The 25421-nt window shown below is 35.5% G+C and overlaps 1 protein-coding gene and 1 non-coding gene across 2 annotated transcripts in view; both read left to right on the forward strand.

Annotated features, from left to right (window-relative positions):
- LOC149075801 (uncharacterized) overlaps window positions 1-11132 on the forward strand; it is a 76292-nt gene extending 65160 nt beyond the window's left edge. Inside the window, exons 12-14 of the mRNA XM_089243315.1 lie at window positions 571-650; window positions 4830-4941; window positions 6057-11132. Of these exons, the coding sequence (XP_089099441.1) occupies window positions 571-650; window positions 4830-4941; window positions 6057-6154 (290 nt within the window). The 3' untranslated portion in view covers window positions 6155-11132. The remainder of the gene's footprint in view (window positions 1-570; window positions 651-4829; window positions 4942-6056) is intronic.
- TRNAV-AAC (transfer RNA valine (anticodon AAC)) lies at window positions 1076-1147 on the forward strand. The gene has a single exon. It is a non-coding gene; the product is annotated as a tRNA-Val (tRNA).
- Window positions 11133-25421: the final 14289 nt, after the last annotated feature.

Raw genomic sequence — 25421 nt, forward strand, 5'->3', positions numbered from 1 at the left:
ATGCATATTTCAACATTTTTAATGCATATTTCAACATTTTTATGCATATTTCAGCATTTTTAGTGCATATATTTTACCACTTTTCAAGTGCATATAATCCGGGCTCTATAAGAAACATTGTGGGTATTATAAATGGTTTTTATATTGCTAAGTTTAATTATTCAAAATTTACATTTTTAACTGAATGTACTGATACATATTGATAAGGCTTTTTCCAGTATTACGGTTTATTATTATTATTTATTAGCAAAAAAAGAACAGCTAAATGCACTTTAAAGACAAAACAAAAATCACACAGAAAAGACAAAACATTAATATACTGTATAACCATATTGGGCCGACTTGTATATATTATAACAGACTTGGGGGCCTCGAGGGAAACAACGTCCTCCCCGGCAGTCCTGTGAATTAAATTGTTAAATTTTTATTGCTGATTTTATTTGCGTTTACAATTTATCCAATTGTTATTTGTGTACATTCGCATGATTTCGAATACCATTCGTATGATTCAGCTCAAAATAATGTTGGTAAAAGTATAGGCTCATTAAATTGATTTTTATTTGCATGCAGGTTTCCGTTGCCATGGACATTGGGAAGAAAACGGGCGGAGTTACATCGTCACGAGTTTGAGTGACCACAAATATTGTTTTGTATGTTTCATTATGATTCTTAATTGATTGCTTTTGTGTACGCGATAAGTAATTAACAAAAAGAAGATCGTAAAGCCGCAATAGCTACAGAACCTTTAATATATGTAGTCAACATCACTTAATGCGGTCACATCGGGACTTGGGGATTCTGATAATAATAACTGAATGATAATTATAAGTGAAAAAGCCTCGTTTGCAAGTACGGTGACCGTGCATCCCGTTAAGACGAACTGGATGCGTTCGTCTAAAGAAAATTCATCACTGCCCCCACGGGGCAGTATTGACAAGTGGAGAGGACGTTTCTATATGCATATGGCCATCTGGTTGGCCTTTGTCATTCACGAGTTATTAGTTGACTGTTGACGCCGTCCGTGTACGGTGCCTTTCAACATATATATACTCTCCAAGGTTGAAATATTCTATCTGCTTCCATAGCTTAGATGGTAGAGCACTCGTCCAACAAGCGAGAGACCGGGGTTCGAGTCCCCGTGGGGGCAGTGATGAATTTTCTTCCTTCTAATTTTCATCTCCACAAATAACCAGTCTTTCGATGAATCTTGTATGGAAATGTTTGTCAACGAGAGGGGGTGAAAGAGGAGTAATTTTTTAGCGTCTTACATCGTCTTCTGGTTTGATAACGATAACTTACAGGGAAAAAAATAAGTTTGGTTAAACTTTAGCTTCAGAAAGAGCAAAAAAAAAAAATCTTTCGACTGAAAAAAGATATTATCCGAAGTCCTAGTAACTGTAAACGAATTTTTTTCCCAGACCAAATACCATGTTATCATATTGGTCTGTTCCGTTCTTTACAAAAGTAGCAAAAGTAGCAAAAGTAGCATCAATACAAGAATGATCACATTATCCATGATTATAATATGTCGCGTAGACTGTATTTCCAATTACAAACCAGTAATTCCAGATGTACAGTGTGATTATAATTAAAGTTCCCGTAATCTGAGAATTTTTCGTAGAAACTGCTTATCCGAACACAGCAATTTTCTAGGATATCTTAATGATCCCATTGGAGAGAGATGATTTATGAAATTAAAAAAAAAAAACTTGAATTTTCGACCACCAGGTGAAAAAGTGGAGCTTTTTAATGCAATTTCCTTTTCCCCATGAGCCATATAGCGTATATATATATATATGAAGTTTCAATGGAATACATCCTCCAGAACGGGCGATACATAAGTCGGAGTAGTGTCAGTATACTAAGTACTCAGACTATTGCAGCTCCCGTTCTGGTAGACGTATACCGTTGAAACTAGGTATATACGCTATATGGTCCATGGGAAAATGTAAAATGCAATAAAAAAGCATCACTTTTTCACCTTGATAGTCAAATATTGAACTTTTATTATTTCATAAATCTCTATCCCATGGTCTCATTAAGATATCCTAAAATTTGGCTGTATTCGGATGAGCAGTTTTTGAGAACAACTACTCGGAGTGTACGGGAACTTAAATTATAATCACTCTGTAGAACAGTCAATTTATTTTCATAGAAAAACATTAAATATAGTAGTTATATTGTATTTCATCGATTTTCGAAGAACGATAAACTGGTGCTTTAAAGAGAGACAGAGTTTTAGTGCAAACACAAACCCAACGTCAGGTATCTTAAATCAATCAATCAGCCTTTGGAAGAAAATGATTGATGATTGCGGTCGCTGGAGCGAGTTGTCTGATGCTATGATTGGCAGAAACGCAGCTGATTAATGTCCTTCACAGGCTACGGGATCATCAGCATCATCCCGAATGACGTTTATTGCAGCGGCGAATTCGAAAGCGTATGATGGATGGAAAACGCCGCAAACAAGCGCGTGCCGCGGCCAAGACCCGAGGTATTTAGAAAAGATTAGCGGTGCATTAATTATGGATTCCACCGAGGTTTAATTAAATATCATGGATATTTGGTCGTCCAATGAAAACGACGACCATCTCTTTCACTCTAAAGTTAATTTAAACTCCGTCGGAATTCGGAATGAAATCATTATCTTAGGATTTCGTGAGCATCACTATTCTCTTATGTATTTCAAAAAAATACCAACCAACGTAAGTAATTAAAATTTAGTAATTTGATTTAATTCAAGAAAATGCAAAAGAGGCAAGAAAACGTGGGAGTTTAGTAAATAAAACGCGTGAGAGTTGAATAGGACTAATTCTCATGCATAAAAACAAATCAATAGAAATATAATCAAGCCGCAGCACGGTAGAGTCGAAAAGGGATGGCTGACCGAGGATGTTCGTCACACTTTTTACATTTCAATTAATTTGGGGTATTGAATTCAAACCAATCCAAAAATGGTTGCTATATCAACATCAAGTTTGAACAATTGGCGTGCACTAGATCTTGTGCGAATACAGAAAAAATCAGTTTCTATGAAATATAAATTAAAAAAAAAAACATTCTTGTCCAGTAAATGGCAACCAACCTCATATACGGGGCAAGTTGTCACAGAACATTACTAAGCTTTGTAAACCTGATCATGATTTCCCTTGTGTTCAACTTTATTGTTAATCTGCCCAACTAAATGGGAAAAAAACCTGAAATAATTGTAATTTCGATTTAAATAGATGTTTTTTATGTATTCCATTATGTATCCCTCACTCTGTTGCTTGTTACATCGCAAATTATGAATGTTGATAATGTAATTAAACTGCAATCTTTTTGAATTTTACGTAGGACCGCTTTTGAACAGTTGAACAGATATTTTGGCTGTAATGGCAAGCGTTGCCACTTGTACAGAGGGGGGGGGAGGGAGCGGAAGTGGTGTTGCAGCGGGTTCGTACCACACGTAGTTAAACAAGAACCACCAAATTATTGAGAATTTTTATTATAATACACATATCCAACATTTTAAGTAGATATACTCAAGGAGCTCAAAAAAAAAAAAAGTTTGGGGGGTCCCCGTTTCCACAGACTCGCCCCTGAATTCAACGCTTATATTGAATCACTATATCAGAATGTTCTCTTAAACTGTAATTTCTCGGGATACATTGAAATAAAGTTGATGAATTCGCTATAGTATAGTATTCTATTCTTTCTTATATACTTACATATTCAAAGAAATCAACCAAGTGAAGGCACACTAACACAATATTATTCCCATTTGGGTAAGTTTCCATATGAGACAACTAACCCTGTTTAGTCTGAGACAACCAGACCCAGATCCACATTTCTAAAAACTTAATCCAATAACGATTGTTTTGTCAAGAAGGAAGTTTGCAACTCTGCAAAATAATAGCTTTATGTATGGAAAAAGACGCCACTCTTTCCTGTTAATACAACAGCTACGGAAAAAATGGCTGAATTCAGAGATATCGGTATTTCAGGGGTAGGAAAGTTCATTTCTCTGCCCTCGCGGGAACGATGATGAATTTTCCTTCCCTGAAATACCGGTATCTCTTCATTCAGCCATTTTTCCATATCTGTTGCACACAATAGCTTATACATTACTTTATAATATACATAGTCGATAAAATCAAAATCAATTAATAAAAGCAGGCCATTGAAGTAAAATAATAACCGGGACAACGAAAAATTACTAATCCAGTTAAAATTCTGAAAAATCTTTCTAAAAATTTACGAAAGTGTCTGAAGCAGAAAAAAGTATAAGGAAGATTTCCCTTAAGTAGATGCACAAACTATATCATTATGGGCAATGGGCACCATCTAAACTCTGGGAAATTCAGCGTGTGACAACCTGCCCGTGGGACTAAAGTCCCAGTATCCTCTACGTATTAGATTTTGTCTGAAATAATAAATTATTGCAATAAAATAAATCAATTAATTAAATTGACGTGTAATAACTATAAAAGAAATAAAAAAAATCGTCTCTAAAAACAATGGATTTTAATATATATTTGCTACTCCTAAATAACCAGTTTCATTAACCAAACTAGAGTGAGAGTAATTAATCAATTGAACTGATTAAAATTTTTCTGACGGCCAATATGAAAATAATACTTCTATGATGGACACCGGTTGCGTTCATCGTAATAAAATGAGTCTTGGATCATCACTCGTATTCTACAGATTATAATAATACTTATAATATATATTGGGAGATAAGGATAAGATAAAAATAATAAAAATCTGAGTTTTACTTTCCTCAAAATTTTCGAAGATCTTTAGTGAATTAAGCAAGTGTTACAAATTTCTGTCTTTTGTTTCAGGTCTATAGAGATTCGGAAAAAATGACACATGTTTCTGGGATCCACGACACCTGTCGGAGAAGTGTTGAACCAGGTATTTCTGGGAACTTCACTTTCAACATCTCATCAGCAGGTGAGATTTATTTTTCAACACTCTCATCTTTTCAACACTAAAACAAAATTACATTTACGGTATAAATGTTTAAGGCAAAGTGGTCCAAAAGTGTATCTTCTGTCCTACATCATCTTTCTCGTCTCAAAATGTTTTTCTTGTGACCCTTAAGAGATGGCATCGACCGTAGAATCATATTAAGAGTCCGAAGGCCATATCAATAAATTTGGGAATTTCCGCTGGCCACATTTAATGGGGTTCGGCCCAATCGCCCTTCTGGTGAACATGAAATCAGTCATAGGATACGAAACATTCTTTATTCTTTTTTGTGTCTGAAACGTTCATAAAGCTACTACTACTAAACCACACATGCATTTCGTACACATTCCTCTGCGGAACTTCTAACGAATTGGTACATGTTGGTATGTGCGCGCGCGCGTGTCTTGTGAGCGTAACATAAAGTTGGTTTATGTGTAATGCTTGTTATTTGTAGTGCTGCCACCAGCCGTCAATTTTTCTGACTATGAGTCTTTACTCATGCTTGAATATTTGTACCGTTGTTGGCATGTTGCTCTCTGTGGGGAGACTTTTTAACGTGAAGCTTCATCCGGTGATTCGTGGCTGATGTAAAACAGCTACACCAATAGGGCGTTATACACCAATGTCAACATCGCAATGAAAACCTCATGTAAGCGTCAGTTCAGGAAATTCAGAATTGAGCTGTTAACCATACACCCTGCATTTTATAGGACTTTGCTTTGCATGTTTCCAGATTTGCTTATGTGCAGTGCCTTCTGTCGACAAAAAGTTTACCCCTTTTTTCTGTACCAAAAAATATCCCTCTCTCCCCTGTGAGAATGAATTTTTCGAAACTGAATTCAAATTCTCTTATATCATCAAGTTATAAAACATGATTGATATCATGTACTTCAATTCACATCTTATTTAAAATTTAGAATTCATGTAATTGTATTATTAATGTCTGTGTGTCTGATGAGAGATTCAAGGAGAGTTCTGTACGCATCGTTTTTACTGCGAATTAGCGTTCAGATTTTACAAGTAACAAATTTTGGTATAAATAAATAAATGCTGTTGTAATGATGTTAATTTATTAATTTTGCATTTCCTATGGACAGGTGAATGTGATGGACTTCTTAACAAAAGCGTCCTGAGGAGGCCGTCGCCATGGACTTTTGGAATAACGCTGATAATGTTGATAATAGTGTGCCGGTGACAATTATTATGAATGTAAAAAAAATGGGATCTAAGAAATCAGTGCCTGAAGTTTTGTGAAAAGGTTTATAAAAGAGAATATATATATACATGTATCTATATATGTATGCGTACACATATATTCATATATGAGTGGGAGATAAGGAAGATGTCTTCATTTTTAGTATGATGACAACATGGGAGATAAAAACCACAGTTATCCACGATATTCACCATGAAACATTCCCGATGTATTTGCAAGTTTCCATATTTTTTTAGAGAATTAAATTCAATCATTTCATTCCTATATGAAAGATATGTTCGTGAATTGTGTTGAGGCTGTGGGTGCACAACCTTCAGCTCGCGGGTCAAATGCGGTCCGCCAAGGGATTCCATCCGTAAAGCTAATTTTTTCGTGTAGAAAAGTATTCAATATACTCACAACACGATAAATACATGGGCTGACCATATTTCCTTCATAAAAATATCGAAAAGCGGCATCCATACGGATTATCACCAATTATTGCTATCCTTTCCAACGACTGGAAAATGAATAATATTATTCCTATCCACAAATTAGGTCCACTTTCCAATCCCCTTAACTTTAGGTCAATAGTAATCACGTCCTCCTGCTGTAAAATCTTCGAACATATTGTAGCAAAAAGAAATTCGTATCAACTTAGATTCCATCAACTTTTTCCCCCCAACCAACACCGCGTTAGAAAATCTCTTTCTATTACCTCTCGATTGGCCCTCTTCATCCACGACCTCTCGGGAGCCATTGATAAAAACCTACAAACCGATATCATTATCCGAGATTTGTTTAAAGTTTATGATAAAGTTCCCCATGATAAACTTCTTAAACTCTCAAATCTTGGCCTCAACGAACAATTACTTAAATGGGTGGAGACTTTCATAAAATATCGTAAACAGATTGATCATTTTAGTAATCATAACTCCCCATCCGCCCCCGTAAAGTCTGGGACACATCAAGGATCGGTCTTCTCCCCGTTACTATTCATAATTTAAATCAATGACATCCCAGAACACCTCAACTGCGCCACTAGATTCTTTGCTGATGGCTATGTAATATACTGTATCATTCACCAGGAGTCTGATCAAGAACTTCTCGAACATAACCTGGCTTCCATCGCTGACTGGTGCTGCTTATGGCAAATGTCTATCAATATCTCAAAAACGGTCCACATGAAAGTTACCCGTAAATTACTTCCTCTTGAATACTTTTACTCCATCAATAATTTAACGTTATCTCAAGTTTCTCAAATCAAATACCTCGGTGTCATGATCTCAGCTGACCTACGTTGGAACAAACATGTTGACTACGTTTGCCAGAACTGTCTAAACAAACTTTTCTTCCTCCGCCGCAACCTGAAGCACTTCACTTGGGATATCAGACTACTCTGCCACCAAAGTTATCTCTCTCCCGTTGTTTCTTACGCCGCTAAAATCTGGGACCCATCTCCAATAATATAGACAAACTCGAATCTATCCAAAATAAATCGACCCGATTTGCTCACGACTGCTGGTCATCTTTCGTTTCCGTGTCCGAACTTAAAAACGAACTTATCTCCTCCCTCTCTGCACTCTTCGTCTCATTTCTCGATCAACCTTATTATATTTGATTTTCCATGGTGATTTCAACTTTGATACTTCTGGTATCCTAACCAAACCACCCTACATCTCCAGAAGACTCGACCATTCCCTTAAAATAAAACCTATTTTTGCTTCTACTGCTTTAAATACAGCTTCTTTCCTCATACCATTGGTGAGTGGAACAAACTTCCAAGCACTATATTGTCGAATCCCCCACTATCACTAGTTTTCCGTCCAAAATCAAACAATGTCTTTATCATTTTCGATCGCATCCTCTTGTATAGGCCCCAGGGCGAACGATATTGCATAAAAAAATTGCAAAAAAATTTTCAAATGCAAAGATAAGTTGACAATTATCGCAGAAAAGTTATCTAAGGCAAGTAAAGCGGCCAGCCATTTTTGCAAAAATGTCGAAGGTAAGTGAAGTGGTAAAGCCAAAAAAAATGGTCAAATCGAGTGAAGTTGCCATCCATCCCATAAAATTGCTGAACAATTGTCAATGGCGGGGAATAAAGGGTTACTGCAAGTCGCAAAATAGGTATAAATGTTTTGGATTTGCATTTTTGTGGCACGAGAACCATTCTGGTCATGATGTACCAATGAAAAATATGTGTGATGATTATACAGGGTTTGCACATATGAAGGACATGATTTTAAAAACTGTGATACATAAACATAGAAAAATTATTCAAAGTGTTTTCAACATCGGTTCAGCGGGCGCGGTAGCCCGGTCGATAAGATGCTCGCCTAAAGTACCAAAGGATGTTTAGAGGTGTCGCGAGTTCGATACCCAGTTCGTCCTTGTCAGAAAACTTTCCTGACACAGGGGTACAACAAAAAACGGCGACTTGACCGCAGCAAAAATTGCTACCGCAGGGAGTCTCCCATCGAGGGGTTAGCACACCAACCTCTCGATGAGTATGAAAAACAAGCCTGCCGTTCGGAATCGGCAATAAATTGTAGATCCTGGTCTAATTAGCCCTCATGTGCAGAAAATCACCGTGGTGCGACAAAAATGATCAAATGATCAAAGATCAAAACATCGGCTCAATAGATGGCAGTAAGCAGAACGCAGTGAGTGTACAAAAAGTGTTTTTCTTATTATCACCATTTTTAATTTCAGAAACTGCGTTTTACGTAAGTGCTGCCATCTATTGAGCCAACGTTGAAAAACAAACTTCGAATGTTTTCCTTTATTTTTATGTATCACAGATGTGTAATAGTTTTGAAACTATAAATTTTTTCATATCGTGCTATTCATATGTGCAAAACCTGTATTTAAATGACTATAATTAATTACGATGGCCAAAATTCCAATAATATAATTTATAAATCACAGAATAAACGTAATAATTTCAAAAATTCAAGTGAGCCTCGTTGAAAATAAGGGGAAAACATTTTATAAGAACGTTGTGACGGGAACCAAAATTACACGAATGTAACGTAAAATTTAGGTCATATATAGTCGCTCTTTATAAGCCCCGTTTACATATACAATATTGCAATATCATTGAGAGTTCTAGCACCCGCTTGACTACTTTCTTCCTTCGTAAGGAAAGAAATGGAGAACAGTCATTGGTTGGTGAAAATTCTTTTCTGTTCGGGCGACATAAATACCGCATATCTGGTCCGTGGACTGAAAAGTTGTGCACTCCTGGTGTTGGGTATTTTACTTTTAATGTGAAATTAATTTTAATAAAAAACCATTTCCGGGCTGTTGACTGTGTCAGCCAGTCTAAATTTCACGCCATTTTATTTCGAAATTCTCGATCGGAATTTGAGTAATTAGAAAAAAAATAGAGTCACACATGACGTATGATAGGAAATCGAGTGAGTCAAGTCAATGTAATGAATAATTAGGTTAAACAGACAACTTTTACGATTCAATGATGATTAAGTATAACTTAATTGAAACGATTTAAAATAATTACAAGATTTAATAACAGTTTCAAATATTAAAAACGACTGGCATAATGCTTTTTAAACTGTATCGATATTAATCAAGGGGAAATAATCCTTTGCAGGATTATGTTCTCTGTGGAACTTGAACAAATTATTATTTAACTTCATATAACCTTTTAAAGGGCCATTTTTTTTTTCTAGTAATGGTTTTCCTAAATATTTTTGTGATTGAGATTGATTTAACCAAAAAAGAAATTCATTTAGCTAATTAGATAAAATTTATTTAAAAATTAATTAATATTTAGTGGATTAATAATTTTTTTAAAATTATTTAGAAATTACTATTTTTATTGTTTCTGAAGCTATTATCTGATGGTAGCTCTCTTGAGAGGTGGTAAAATAGGACATGGACATTTGAAAATTTGGTGAATTTGTTGGGAAGCATACTTCCCACGGCCTTAGAAAGGGTAAAAGAGAAATATTTAAAACGCATAGAATTTTAATGTAAATCAGTACGCGACTACAATAAAAAACATCTAGTCATTAATTGTAACAAATTGACTGATCAGACAAAAAAAGACATTAGCCGAGTAAGAGAAAAAGTGAGCTAAGTTGCTGCAATGTTAATAATATAACAATAATGGATAATTTATTATTGTTCTATAATTGAAGACACTTATTTCTGACATTTTCAGCAGCACTAGCTAATGGAAGTCATTATATTACGAATTATATTTTTAATTTACTCGCAAAATGAATCATTTTGTCACACATTTAGGTTAGAGAGAGGTTATCATTTGTGACAATGTTATTATTGTGGTGAGAGAAAAATGTTTTACTAAAATTGTTTGTCTAAAATAAAAAAAAAAATACATGTAATTGTTTATTGCCGAGTGAAAACAGTTATAAAGTTTAAATTTGGTGGGAAATATGATTTGATGAGGGAAAAGTATGAAAATATGTCTAATAAAAAAACGCAAATTTTTTTGAATGATAAGAGAGAATTTAATAACTACCGTCGCAAAATTGCAATGATTAAATTATACAAATTGCATGAAAATTTATATTTTAACAACATTGGAAAATTTCCAAGAGTATAATTTTATTTCAGGGTATTGTTCGTATTTTCCCCCACTACGTTTCACCATTAAATGATGAATCTAACGTGTATATTTGATTATAATCAAATATGCAAGTAAAAAAAATAATTATCATTTGTTTATTATAACATATGAAGCTACTATAATTTAGAGGTCTCCAATTTCATAATATGATATGAGAAAGAATATATTTCATGTTCTAATCGCGAATTCGTTCGAAATATCAAATGAATGAAATGAAGATAAAATTGTATAAAGGTGTTGAAAAAGTTTCCATTATGAAAGAAAGAAAAAAGAAATTATTGAGTCCTACCTGTATTTATATTATGAATATACATATTATTCAGAAAATATGCTGTTGTTGTACAACTACAATAAAGTGAATACGGGAAAACTTTGTGCCTGTGTTTCTTCTTATGGTTAAATTAAATGAGTTTCTCTCTCATCTTGTCCTTTATATGCCCCAGATGTTCTTTCTGGCCCAGTACGCATGAGGAAAAATAATAATTGTGGTAAAAAGATTTAAACTATTATCTTCTTAGAAAAACGTGAAGTTACTGAAATTTGCGGCTATCTCTATTATACGAAAGATATTTTTTTACCCAGTAAGTATTAAATGTAAATTCCTTGCGATAATCAGGGATTTAAATTGATGATCCCCCCCCCTCCTCTAATTTTACATTACAAAATTACTGTCCGAAAATTTGAGGAGTTTTACAAGTCACGACAAGGCAAAAGTCAAGAATTTCAATCAGTGTGAATTTTATCAGCAAAAAAAAAAAAAAAAAAAAAAAAAAATGTGAAGTGATCAACTTTTTTCAGTGCAATAAAAGCGCAATTGTACCTATTGATTTTATTCTGTTATCAGAAGCCGTATAAAAAAATTTGGAATTTTTATATATCCCCCCCCCCCCCAAGTTATTATTTCACAAAAATTGTTAGTAACGCCGCTGAATTCCCACCTTTTTGCGGATTTTTTTACTTTTTTTGCTGTATTTTTATTCAATTTTAGAATCAATCTTATAATTTATTTTCCTTGAGGACACTTCCATGAAACGCCTTGTACACTACATTTGCTTAACAAGTTTGAGAAAGTCATGAAATAAGAAAAAAAAATTGTTTCGATTTTTTTATTTTTAGCAAATTTAGCTTCCACATCAGAAGTTCTTCGAGTGCATTAATTTATGTAAAATTAATTAATTTATGTAATTATGTAATTGTTGGTTTCAATTAGACAACTTCCTAACAGAGCATTAATGATCAATATCGTATAATGAAATAAAAAAAACCAAAGATGTATCGATATTTAAATACAGGATCACAACAGGCAAAATGCCCAACGAGGTGGCCGAGAAAAAAATGCCCATAACAAATATGAATGACATATATTTCTAAAATACAGCAACACAATTAGAAATGCAATTACAAGAACTATGAACAATATATATACATGATAAAATATTAAAAAATATTTAACTAAGATTTTGTGCTATATTTTCATGACAGATACACTAAAATGTACTTCTTTGCAAAGTTCTTTCATAAAACTTTGCTAAGTTTATTTTGAATATATTAGAATCTGTGAATATATTCAAGCACGTTTATATACAAGTGTGTAAATACATTATGATATTTTTAGTTCCGTCTCAAGAAATTTCATCAAAAAAATTATAATTTAATCACTTATTCATTCAACAACTGGTTCAGTGACGAAAATCTATTATTTGACAGTAATTAAAGGGAATATTCAATATTTAACTCCTTTTAGAGACAATGAAGAAAGCCTTCGAAAACATATGAATATGCATTCTTGCTTAATGAATTTTGTTGCATCAGCTAGGAGGTTTTAATAAAAATATAACTATAACATTATCTCCAATACACATACATTCATTTTTTTTCAATTTACAGTTTACAGATGCAGAGGAGTGAATATATAATCATAATCACAAGTCACGTGATTCTTTTTTTAGGAAATTTCATGCGTTCAATCTAAAAAAAAACTGTATCTACCTCTCTTTTGCGAACACCGGCGGGACAAAAAAAAATTCGTCCGTAAATTAGGAGTGACCGCTAATCATGGATTTGAAATGCATACATTTGTCATACAAGGGAAAATTATTATTTGGCCGTAAAAGTCGGTGACAGCATCTACGGGCTGTCTGTTAAGAGGGGTTTTAGTGTATTTCCAAATTTTCAGTCACTTACCCATCCGAAGATGATGACACTCTCCGTCGATCATACGAAGGTTTCAACGGCTGTGTGACGCTAAAATGAATCCAGGAAAGAAAATTCAACTGTCTTTTACGGAGAATCAAAAGAAAATCTAGGGGGAGAGGTTCCGTTGCCTTTGTAGGGTAGTGGACTAGTTCACTCATCCGGTAAAAGATAGGATGTGGGTTCGGTTCCCGGCAAAAGCAGTTGAGTTTTCATTCCTGAATTCTTTGCATCGGCCAGCTGTTGAAACCTTCGTCAGATACTTATCGCTTCAATATATTCATGTCCAAAATTCATAGCGTGCTCAATGAATACGAAAGGCGAAGAATGTGTGCAGTCGACTCCTGCAACAAGTTCTTCTCAATTTTTAAGAACTACCATACCATATATACATATATATTGACGTTTATATCATTTCTCGCCCTCGAACATGGTCTTGCTTGAGAAGGACTTGCTCCCTCAAAGCGTTAAGATTTATCCAAGTCGCACCTGAAGTATTTGTTTAACAACTGGTCGTATCTCTGAACCTCTGTATGCAGGGGCGTATCCTGTAGATTTCTTTTACCTTGCAACCAAATGAAATTTGCATTTATTATAATATAGTGTAGTATGATTGCATTGCATCCAATCAAACTTCTGTTCATTCCGCAATTTCTTGAAGATTTTGCAAATTTCTTGAAGATTTTGCAAATTTCTTGAAGAATATGCAAATATCATGACGTCAATATTCACATAGAATGTACACAGTAAGAAATGTGAATAAAACGGCAACAATTGCTAACGAAATTTGACTCAACAATTTTTAACAGTGTTTTGCCAATTTCTCTGATAAAGCCTTGGCGTTGCTCTAAAGGTGAAATTATAGCTAAAAGATGGCACAACTATATGCATACTAAAGGAATTATCGTTGGGGAAATTGGAAACCGGATTTGAATTCGTGATCAAAGTGTGAAGAAATGTGAAAGTATCTCAATGTAGCACGTCCAGGCTTGGCAAAGGCGTGAAAACACAGGAAAAATAAGCCACAGATTACTAACAGGTTTCTTATGAATTCTACGATAGAATACATACAAATACAAAGCTGTAACAGGCAAAATGCCCAACGAGGTGGCTGAGGAAAAGATGCCCATAACAAATATGGATGTCATATATTTCTAAAATACAACAACCCAATTAAAAATGCAATCATAAAAACTAAACCTCAGTTCAACACAACCTTCAGTTACAAGGGACTTCGCGTTTGTGAAGCTTTCAGACATAAGAGCAGGCAGTTTTCAATAGCTTGCTGTTATTCAACTCACCATGAAGCAAATATACGATTGTTATAAGAAGAAAAAAAACTAGGTAGGTATATTTAATAAGCCTCAAAAGCCATAATTTCATTCAAACTATCTAAATATGTTGCTTTCAACTTTGTCATTTGATGAAAATTATTTCTAGCATTAATACAGTATTTTTTATAGCTTATTGCGTTCTGTATGAGGAAACATTCGGAGACACGATGATTGAATAACTCGACTCTTACGAGTCACGGATTGGAAATTGACATAAAGTTTAAGACAGCGGTTTGCATATCACACGAGCCTCTCCCTCCGGTTCCTAAACCGTTTATATACTAACACAACAAAGTAACTAACGGCTCCCCGAGGTTCGACATCCTATTTGATATCCACGAAGCTGCTATCTCATCGAATACCTCGATCGTCTATGGGTATTAAGCAGCTCCGGGGAAATACTGGAATTACCGTAAAGACATTGTGGAAGTCGAACCCGCTATTATAGCAACCGCGGTGGGGGAGCAATATTTCGTCCATCACCTGACCTTATTATTATGATGCCAATACGTGGACGGACTGGGTTTAGTACTGTATATACGTTCGCTTTCGGAATCGAAGCCACTGTGTAATGTACAGAACGGGTGTGTTAGAAGGATAGAGAGAGAGAGAGAGAAGACGCCGGTGTTTGTATATAGTGTATTGGTGCAGGATTCGACTCCTCTCTGTCGTATTCCTCACTTACGTATGCGAGGGAGTTACCGTAATAGCAATTAGCCTCAAGCCATATCGATGGCGTTCTGTTACGTTTAATGCAAGGCTTTGAGCATTGGTATCAACGCGGGAACACTCGTTGCAGACTTCTCTCGACTAATGCACGTACGACGAGTTTCGACCGGCTGAGTATCGTTTACATACGAGGGCTTAAGGGCGTTTTCCGAAATTTATAATATGTAATTTTCCCTTATGATATACAAGAAATAATTCGTTTTGTGTGTACACATTATATTGAGATTTCTGAGTTTGATGATTCACCATTGTGAACTCACGCTCACTCGTTAGATGCCTCGACCAGAGTGCAAATTCCGCTTATAACGGGTTTTAACACTCATTACTTATATGAATACCATTTCTTAATATCCAAGTAAATACAATACAAAAGTACAAAACCCATAAGTAAGTTTGTTTATGACAGAGTAATTTGTACTTTGAATTTTGTGATGAATACCTTTACATGCTTTCGGTACACATAATTTATAGGTAAATAATTGGGTGAGATGACATGGACTAGTCATATAGTCATTAGCATAGCAGGACTTCAAGGGATACTAGGTAACGCTTGCATAGAGGCTAAAGGTGCTTCTTTAGTGAAGAATAATGTACAGGGTGGGCGAAAAATGCCCACCCTGTACCTATTGACATGGGATAGAGTGGTTTGCACTGAAATGCTCATCATAACGTGTTTTTTTCAGATAAAAGATAAAAAATGGTTAAAAATTCCAACACACATATGCCATTATTCCATGGAAACTCGACACTGTACATAAAAGTGACATAAATAGTGTCGGTAATTTCAATTCTTAATTTCAACACAGATACGTGGGTAGAAACTGATTATCGTTTTGTTGCATGTTCAGCTAGAAATGGTGCTTAAATTCAAATGTGGTGGTTTTAAGTAAGGAAAATCAAAATAAACATTAACAGTGCACTGCATATGTCGCATTTTTATGTGTTCTTTTCGAACCGTCCACGGCACAGGCAGGGCCGGATTAATCCATATGAAGGCCCTAAGCACTAAAGTGATTTTGGTGCCCCCCACCCCCATTTTTGACCCCAACGCGTGCTCCTGCCCGTGATAATTAGATTTGTTTACAATTTTCTAGTATATAAGTATGCAAATTTTGATAAGCAGATAGTTTATGGGGGGGGGGGAACTCAAAATAATCATTTTGCCCGGAGCCTATGATACCACGGCTGATGAGTAGCCTCGAGTGTCAGGAAGCCCTCGTGTCAATTTCATCTGGTTAAAATTTTGAAGAGAGTAAGTATGCAAATTGTGTGGCAGTGTAGTTGCACACAGGGTGTCTTTTAAGAGCTAGTGTGGCCTTTGTCTCCTCAACCATCCGTGGTAGAGATGATTTCAGTTTGAAAAATGCTCAAAAGGCGTTCAAAAATCAATCAGTACCCTGTACCAGTTTTGAGAGTGAAAACACAGTTCTTAAGGGGGGGGGGGAACGGGATTTCTATATGTCCTCTAACTTCTAATTATATAGTTGCTGTACGTTCTATCCTGAGGCCAACAAAAAAATTCCAAGTTGACAAGTACAATATTCGCTGAGATATTTGAATAAAAAATTCGGAGGAAAGTTGGAAAGGACAGCATAAATGAGGGAAAAGAGCGTTGTCGATTAGTTTTTGCTGTCCTTTCATAACTTTTCTCCAGTTTGTCAATTCAAATATCTTAGCAAATATTGCACTTAGAAACATGTAATTTTTTCTGTTGGCATCAGGAGAGAAAAGGCAACAACTTTCTAATTGGAAGTTAGAGGACAAGGGGAATTGAAAAAAAAATTTAGATTTCTTATTTTGTGACATACTGTATTTTCCGAGGATTATGTCACTTTCCGCTATCCATACGAAGGTTTTAACGATTGGCTGATGCGAGATGAATTTCGGAAAGAAAAAAATTCAACTGCTCTAGCTAGGAATCGAACCCACGTCTCGAGCTTTCCGGGTGAGTGCACTAGACTACAAAGGCAACGAATATCTGAATTTTTCCTTAGAACTTGTGTGTGCGTTGAACGGTCGGACCTAACTTAGGCCAAAGTTTGGTGCCAGTGACACTGCCACCAGTCGATGTACGGGCCTGTTCAGCGCACACAAGCTCTAAGGAAAGATTGAGATATTCGTTGTCATTGCAATCTAAGACGCTCACCCGGCAAGTGAGAGGACGTGTGTTCGATTCCCCGCAAAAGACAGTTGAATGTTCTTTCTTTCCTAAATTCATCCTCGCATCAGCTAAAAACCGTTGAAAAAAACACCATTTCCATTCTCAAAACTGGTACAGAGTAATCTTTGAAAGTATTTTGAGCATTTTTAAAATTGAAACTATATCGTTCCTAAGGGCGACTGATAAGATAAGGCTGCACTAGTACTTACAGGATACCCTGTACAGCTAGACAGGGGCCTCAGAAAAATTTGTTTTACCTGGGGGATGATGCTGTTGAGGTATCTCAGGGCTTACTTTATGGAAATAGAGCGAAATCTCTCAATCCAAAAACTGAGCATTAACGCGAGTTCTTGTTCGAAATTAACTTTCAGTTTCTCTGCTTTGTGTCGACCATAGGGCCGCAACTAGAAACAAAAATTTACTGTCGCTTGGGGGTCTGTACCTACATTATTATTTTATTATTGAGTATTTTGGTACTCCTCCACGTAATTTTTAATGGAAAAAAGAATAAGATCGACGCCCTTACTGGTCCAGCCCCCGGGAAACAGACCCTCCTCTGCCTTTTTTAATTGTGGCCCTGGTCAATCTTTCGATAAAGATTTTCAACTGTGCAGTTCAGTGCTCTTAAAATTTTAGAATTTCTTACCGGATGGTTGACGTTGAGAAAAAAACTGTGCATGAAAAGAAATATACTACATATTTGATAATTTTTTGTACGGCCCCTTTCCTGTCGATGCCGTAAGCACGTGCTTATTTTGCTTAATGGTTTATCCGGCCCTGGGGACAGGCTCCATCCATCTGTTGATACTTTTAATCATTGCCTCCCACATTGCCACATGTTGGACAGGCGATTGGGATTGTGTTTGGAACTTCATTAAAAAAAAGGAAAATGGGGGATTCACAAAGTTTTCCCCGTCAGTACTTTGAGGCAGCATCGAATAATTATGAAATACGTAATATTTATAAATATGAGATGCATAAAAATAAAATTGAAAGATTGGGTTGAGTAATTTAAGATTGTTTATGTACCTGCGCATATATGTAATATCGTTTTTCTACGATATAGGAGCATCTTTTGTGAGTGTTGAAATATTTTTTGATATATTCAAAAAAAAAACAAAAAAAACTGCACCATGATAAGTATGTTTGTGCAAACTGCACTTTTTTGTGTCTTTTTAAATTAATCTTTAAAATGCATCGCGGACTTTTCTCCAACTCTGCATGTCTTTATAATGTGTACTTTAAATAAATATCCCTGTTGAACCATTTACTGCTATATATTATACTAAGAACTAGGGTTTTTGAGCGGGAATTCTCTCCCGCTCGACAATTTCCCTTTCTAGAATTCGCAAAAATTAGGTCAGAAAATCGGAAAAATGGGTTTTCTAACCCATGTGTGTAATCCACCACAACTGAAAATATTGCTTTTAGAATTTCCTTCTCCACACCCTTATCTCTCTCTATCTCTTTCTCTGTTTTCGTTTTCTTTCTTGATTTTGCTTAGTTTTCTTTTTTGCTCTCTTTTATTAAAAATAATGAAAGAACAATAAATTCAGAGAAAAAAAATTTGACTTTTCCTTTCTTTTCTTTTTCTTCATTAATGGCTCAAATTTTACAATGCAGTACAGCTTTTTCGTTGAAAAGGCGGTTGATAGCTATCAGTATTTCAGCGTCATATATTATTGAAAAAGTTGAATTTATATGCTATGGGCGTTATGCTTCTAAAGATATAAGAGTAAACATAAAACATATCACTTAAAACAAGGGAAAAAATGAACAGAAAAAACTGACTTTCGATGCAAAATTATTCGAGATCGAAAGCCCAGTGCTCTAAGTATAAACCCTTGTTTATTGTTTTTCTGTTATTATTTTTTCAACTAAAACAAACATTCCAAGATTTTTTTAAACTGGTTTTTTTGGATAATCCGAATTTTCGGTAACTTGAGGCTGACTTGGTCTCATCCACCTCTTATTATCGAGACTGCACTGTATAGTATTACACGTATAGAATAACTATTACGGATTGAACAATTTTCAAAAATCATAAATTCAATTAAACTTATTTCACAAAAATTAAACTTGGTCACTTATGGCCAAAAGAACTACAGAGATATTTAGAGGAATATTGAACTGCTTATAGTATTAGCACTTAGATCTCCGAATAATACAAAGGCTAATATTATCGTACGCGAGATTGAGTATATCTAAGTGTATACCCTCTAACGTACAGGAAAATAAATAATTTTTTAAAGAAAAAAACAGATTAAAGGTAAAACTTAAGGACATGTCTTCCCCGCGCCTAAGTAATTGGGAAATTGGAGAAGTTTCTTCGTTGCCTCATGGCAACGCCTCTTTTTTTTTTCTCACTTGATTGCTGTGCTCTCCCCCCCCCCATCTAGCCCCTCATGAAAAAGAAGATAATGGAATTTTTCAAGAGCGGGACTTTTTTTTAAATTTACTCCATGAATCTCTAAAAAACTAGCATTCTGACCTAACAGCTCGTTTCGGGGATAGGGGGTATGTCTAAATGATAAATATGATTTCGGAAATACTCGAGAATTTTCGGGAATCACTATTTCACGAAAGTTCTAAAATGTCGGGAATTTGAAAACCCTACTGAACACTATACAGGTTTGCCACATAACTAAAGAGTATGTGGGAGAGATAGATGGATATTTTTTCTCGGCCCGATATATCAAGGAAACCGATATTTTCAGGATATTATGCCCGAGTTGAACTCGGAAAGAAAATTCATCTGGTCACACGCCAGTGTGAAATAAGGAGGGCAGGGTTGTGTCTCCAGTGGCGTAGATGGTGGCATGCTTGTCCGGTTTGCAAGAAGTCCTGCGTTCGAGTCTCGGTGGAGTCCAGGTGACTCTTCTTTCCGAATTCACCTCGGTATAATATCCAGAAAATATATATTCCCTAATAGAGTACGTATTTACAAAAATCGATGATATCAGAGCACTGCAGTTTTTATCCTTTTTTCAAAGTGTAAAAATCAACTTGAAATCATTTTATGTCCGAGTCACAAATTTTGGAACTATATTTTTGCATGGACATCTAAATACTATAGCTTGAAGAGTATATACAGAGTTTGGCTCCCTCTGTAGTTCATTAGGTATTTATTAATATCTCTTCCGCCCTCCTTTAATTGTAGTCAGTGTGCAATGCTGTGTGTTTATTTCATCATTTAATACCAAATTCAGTTCAATGTGAAAGCCGTTTCTCTCGTAACAACCCAAAATAATAATTTGGTTCATGTCGAGCCTAGTCCACAGCTATTACATGCAGGTTTATGACGGGGTCTGACTAACTTATGCAGGGGATGAGGCTGACTAACAGCGCAAATATTTATTCTGTTACAATAATACTTGGGCGAGAGAAAGTTTTATTAATGTAGCCGGCAAGAGAATCTATTTGGGAGGAAATGTAGGAAATAAAATATGCATCGCTGGTTTGAGAAAGAAGTCATATCATTTCAAAATATTGCTGTCCGATGTTAAAGAACGTCGCATGTAAATAAATTTCAGAAAATTAAGATCGAAAGATATACTGAAACATCGCGATAAGAGGAACTCGCAAGGTTTTAATTCCCGCCTTTACACTTACGATGGAGCTCGTTACGTTGCGAAATTCTGAAATTATGGAAATGGAAAAATAAAATAAAATAAATAAAAGAGACGAATCGATGCATCAAAAGAATCGTTACCGAGAAAACAGTTTTACGGTAATTTGCATAATCAGCGTCGAAATAGGACGAATGATTCGAAATGCACGTTTAAATTAGAAACGCATTCGAAGTTTTGGAAAAGAGAGTATTTGCTCAATCATTTTCTGAAGCTGCAAAACAGACGGTGGCCGTGATTTGCCAGGAATTACTATCAGAGAAAACATCATTACACACAGAACACGAAACTCATTAAGATCTTCTTCGAAAGAAACTAATTTCAATCTAATTGATAATTTAAGCAAACGGGAAAAACACTTTCCCTCTCCTTTTTAACTAATGTAAATGTGATACTAAATTTCGAGTAGATACTAGTATTCGGAAGATCCCATTCCGGCAATGTCAAGTAAATACTGTGGTTACCATTATTTTCTGTCTCTTGGGCGGGAAGCAACCTGGGTATGAATGGGAATGTTATTCGAAAATTATACTTAAGCATGCCTCGGAATAGTATGGGTGCTATAATGCCTATACTATTCCGAATACGCAGAAAACTACATAGACGATAAATTACTGAGGAAATGCTACATCAGGAAACTATTTTTCAACCAACCCACCTTTACCATTATAATAGTAGTAAGGAGGTTGGTGTAGGTTGGCAGATAAAAAGTAGGTTGGTGGAACAATACAGCTTGTTGATTTAGCATTTCAGTAATTTATTCCCTATGTAGTTTTTTGTGTATTCATTCATATTGGAGTCATATATTGTGTATTCATTCATATATGTTGCACACGTTTTGTGCATATCTTGTATCAACAAACTGGGTAAGATATCTTTCTCTTATATATGTTACTGTAAATGTGGTAAATGCATTATTATGCATACTTACCAAGCATTTATCACTTTTACTGACGATTATGTATGGTACCCAAGCATCGATGGTAAATTTGATAAGTTTTCTAAAATTTATCGCTTTTACAGGCGATTAGGCATATTACCCAAGCGTCGCGTCGTTGGTAGGCATGATGAATCATTCGTTAACTTACCACTATACGATATATTGTACATGATAATTCATACATGTATTGTTTCATTATGTTAGTGTACGATTGCAAAATTTTTTATAATTATATCGGGGTCCGACTATATTCATCACACATATTAGACACATTTAGATTTTTTTTCCACATTTATCAAATTTACCAACAAAACTTGGTTATTATGCATAATGGCTGCTAAAAGTAATGTTGTGTTCAGAATTTATCAAGTTACCAATGACGCTGGAGTATTATGCATAATCTTCAGTAAAAGAAATATTTTTTTAGTATTTATCAAACTTAAACGTATTTATCAAACTATTAACGACATTTGGGTATTATGCATATCCGTCGTTAAAAGTGACAAATTTATCACACTCACAAAGACGATTGGTAAATATGCACAATAACCGGTTATTATGCATAATAATTAAATTTATCATATTTACCGTAACATATCATCTGGTGGCCTAGGTGTCGTTTACGACCCATTAGCACAGAGATGCTCGCGCTTTTGTCACACGCATCTCCATTATCTTAGTAAGCAATCATAACCGGCTCCCCAAAAAGGTTCTTCTGACAAAGAACCCTTTCAAAGCACCAAACAGGCAAACATCAATATAGCCAGCTCACCGGGACTCTTCAGAAAAAAGTTGACGACACCTCTACACGAGCCGCGACGCACAATTCGAGAACCACTGCATTAGCAGATCACCGTCCGTCGCGCGGTACCTTTCAGCATATATACGCTCCAAAGCAGAAATCTCTCATTGTTCTACAGTGTACTGGTACTACGCCAGTGCAGACAGTGCTATTGCTCGAGTCACAGTAGACGCAACTAAGAATTTTTCGGGAGCGGTAGCCCGATCGATAAGACACTCGCCTACAGTACCAAAGAATGTTTAGAGGTGTCGCGAGTTCGATACCCGGTTCGACCTTGTCAGAAAACTTTCCTGACATAGGGGTACAACAAAAAACGGCGACTTGACCGAAGCAAAAAATTGCTACCGCAGGGAGTCCCCCATAGCGCACCAACTTCTCGATGAGTACTAAAAAATCAGCCGATCGGCAATAAATTGTAGGTCTCGGTCTAATCAGCCCTCGTGTGCAGAAAAAGAACGTGGTGTGACAAAAATGATCAAATAATTTTTCTTTCTAAAAGTTCCAGGAAACCACCAGTGTCCTGCATATCTCTTATTAACAAGTAAAGAGGACATTTTTTTCTTGCATAATCCCAGATCAGCATTTCTCAACCTATGGTCCGATGACATAGTTGGTCCGGAGGCAGACTTGATAAAATATTCTCCCGATGTAATAGATATGTGTAATATCCATATGTGGGTTCAAATAAAATTTTACCTTCATACTTGGGTTCACCACACATCATCGGGGAGAATGCAGGAAATTGTCATCATAAATCCGGGTTGTCACTGAAATGTTTTATAGAAATCGCAATTTATTGCTGTAAATGCAATTTCTTAATTACTGCTAAAATTGCTGAAGAGTGTGGAAGTAAAGGACTGAAAGGAATCGCGGAAAACAAAAATGTATTTCACGAAAAAAATATTCAAATGATTTGATGACCATATCTCATTGAGAAAAATAGAATTCGGTTAACTGGCGTTTTAAATATCAATTCGTAAAATATACGGAATATCATACGGAAAACGGTTAAATAATTTCATACAACACGATTTGGAAGTGACGGTATCTTTGTTACTGCCAAAGCCCGAAGTGCGTCCGATTCGCGAAGTGATCCGGCCACCCATACATCCCGCCTAACATCTTTCACTTCGCGAATTGGCCGAGTGTTTTGACCAAAGGCCGATTTTCAGAAATAATTCGGGCTTTGGCTGGAAAATTCGCGAAGTGACCAGTGATCCCTGGACAAAGTTTGATATTCTGATGTCAGACAATACGATATGCGCCAAGATACAAGTTTTGTGGCAAGAATATGGAATCAGAAAATCTAACCTATTCACGATTTTCAGGAAACAAAATCACATCCGGGCGATATGCGCAAATGACCATGTTATGCAGAATCTTTTTAAAGAATAAGTAAAGGGATATTTTTACTACTAGCGTTATGTGCAATTTATAACACTAGTAGTAAATCGTACTTATATGCATAATTTTTTTTTTGTGGAATTATTTTAAAAATCCTATATTTTATCTAAAGATTATACTCAAATATCCACTAAAGGTTTATTCACATGATTGTATTTAATTGTTGCTCATAACACAGCAAAAGAAAAAAAAAATACACTGATCAAAAAAATCTTATCACTATTTTTCACAAAGAAAAATCACTTATTTTTCTTTTTTTAAATATACTTTATAATATATCACAGCAACACTTGCACAAACACGGAAAAAAATATTGATCAAAGCAACATCTGCATTCATAAATCACGATATACATATACATGTATACCATGATATATATATACAAATACTCATTTAATAAAATTCCGGATGCACCCATCTTTCGGGAACGCTTCGATACTTCCTTGAGATGGATGGGAAGCTGGGTGTGTCCGGTCCTTCAATGCTCAATACGATTTGGTGTGGAACAAAAATCTATTTGACTGTTATTTGTTGACCAATTTTTAAAATTCATATTGCAATGGAAAACCCATTCAATTGCGCCTCTTTTGTGTAGAAAAAAATTGGGATGAAATTATTGCATCTGATTGAAAACATGGGAAAATTGTGAAAAACGGGTTTTTTTTCCGAGAAATTTCTGCTGAAAAAAGTTTGACAGAAATATTGTTTGGCGGGAATATATGCTTGCGGCTTCTTCCACACATCAGCGAAGAATCCTAAAAATATATTTGAAGTGATAAGATCAACGGTGTGGATTTGTACAAAGGACAAACATAGATACTTTCACATTTATATAATATAAGATGTCTCTCCAATTTAGACATTCATAGCAATTGTGTCTTGACGAGTCTCACGACACTCTTACATTGACTGCGTTTTCGAATGAGTACGGTATCATCGTGAATCTTTTTCCTAAGCTAGTGTAGAATTATTTGAAAACCCTATTAGTAAAATTTTCGCATTTGTCAAACTTCACAGAACCCATTTTGTCGATCTCGGAGTGATGTTTAGCTTCAGAGGAAATTCATACCTCTTTCATGGCTGATACACACCCACATAGACATACGACTTTCACGAGTAGGAGGAGGAAACATTAACTTACACGAGCCTTTTCCACGAGTGCTGCGTTAAACCAAATGTTGTTATACCTCTAGGGACAGAATGGAATACAAATTCGAGCCGATTCGAATGCCGTTTTGCAATAGTTAGTTCGTGATGTTGAATAATGCATGAGCTACTGTAAGCTTTTAGCGTCAAACCTAATTAACCATATTGATCGGAATAATTTAGGGTGATAATATACCGGACGTATATACTCGTACACACACATACTTCGGTGTAATTTTGAGCCGGAGGTGTTCAAAACTCCGGCTCCATGTTCGTTTTGAAAATTTTTGTACGGTTGTGGTAGCAGAAGT

This window comes from Pholcus phalangioides, unplaced genomic scaffold (genome assembly GCF_987345545.1).
Source record: "Pholcus phalangioides strain wild (caught in Gottingen) unplaced genomic scaffold, Ppha-v1.0 ptg000015l_1, whole genome shotgun sequence".
NCBI classification, from domain to species: Eukaryota; Metazoa; Arthropoda; class Arachnida; order Araneae; family Pholcidae; genus Pholcus; species Pholcus phalangioides.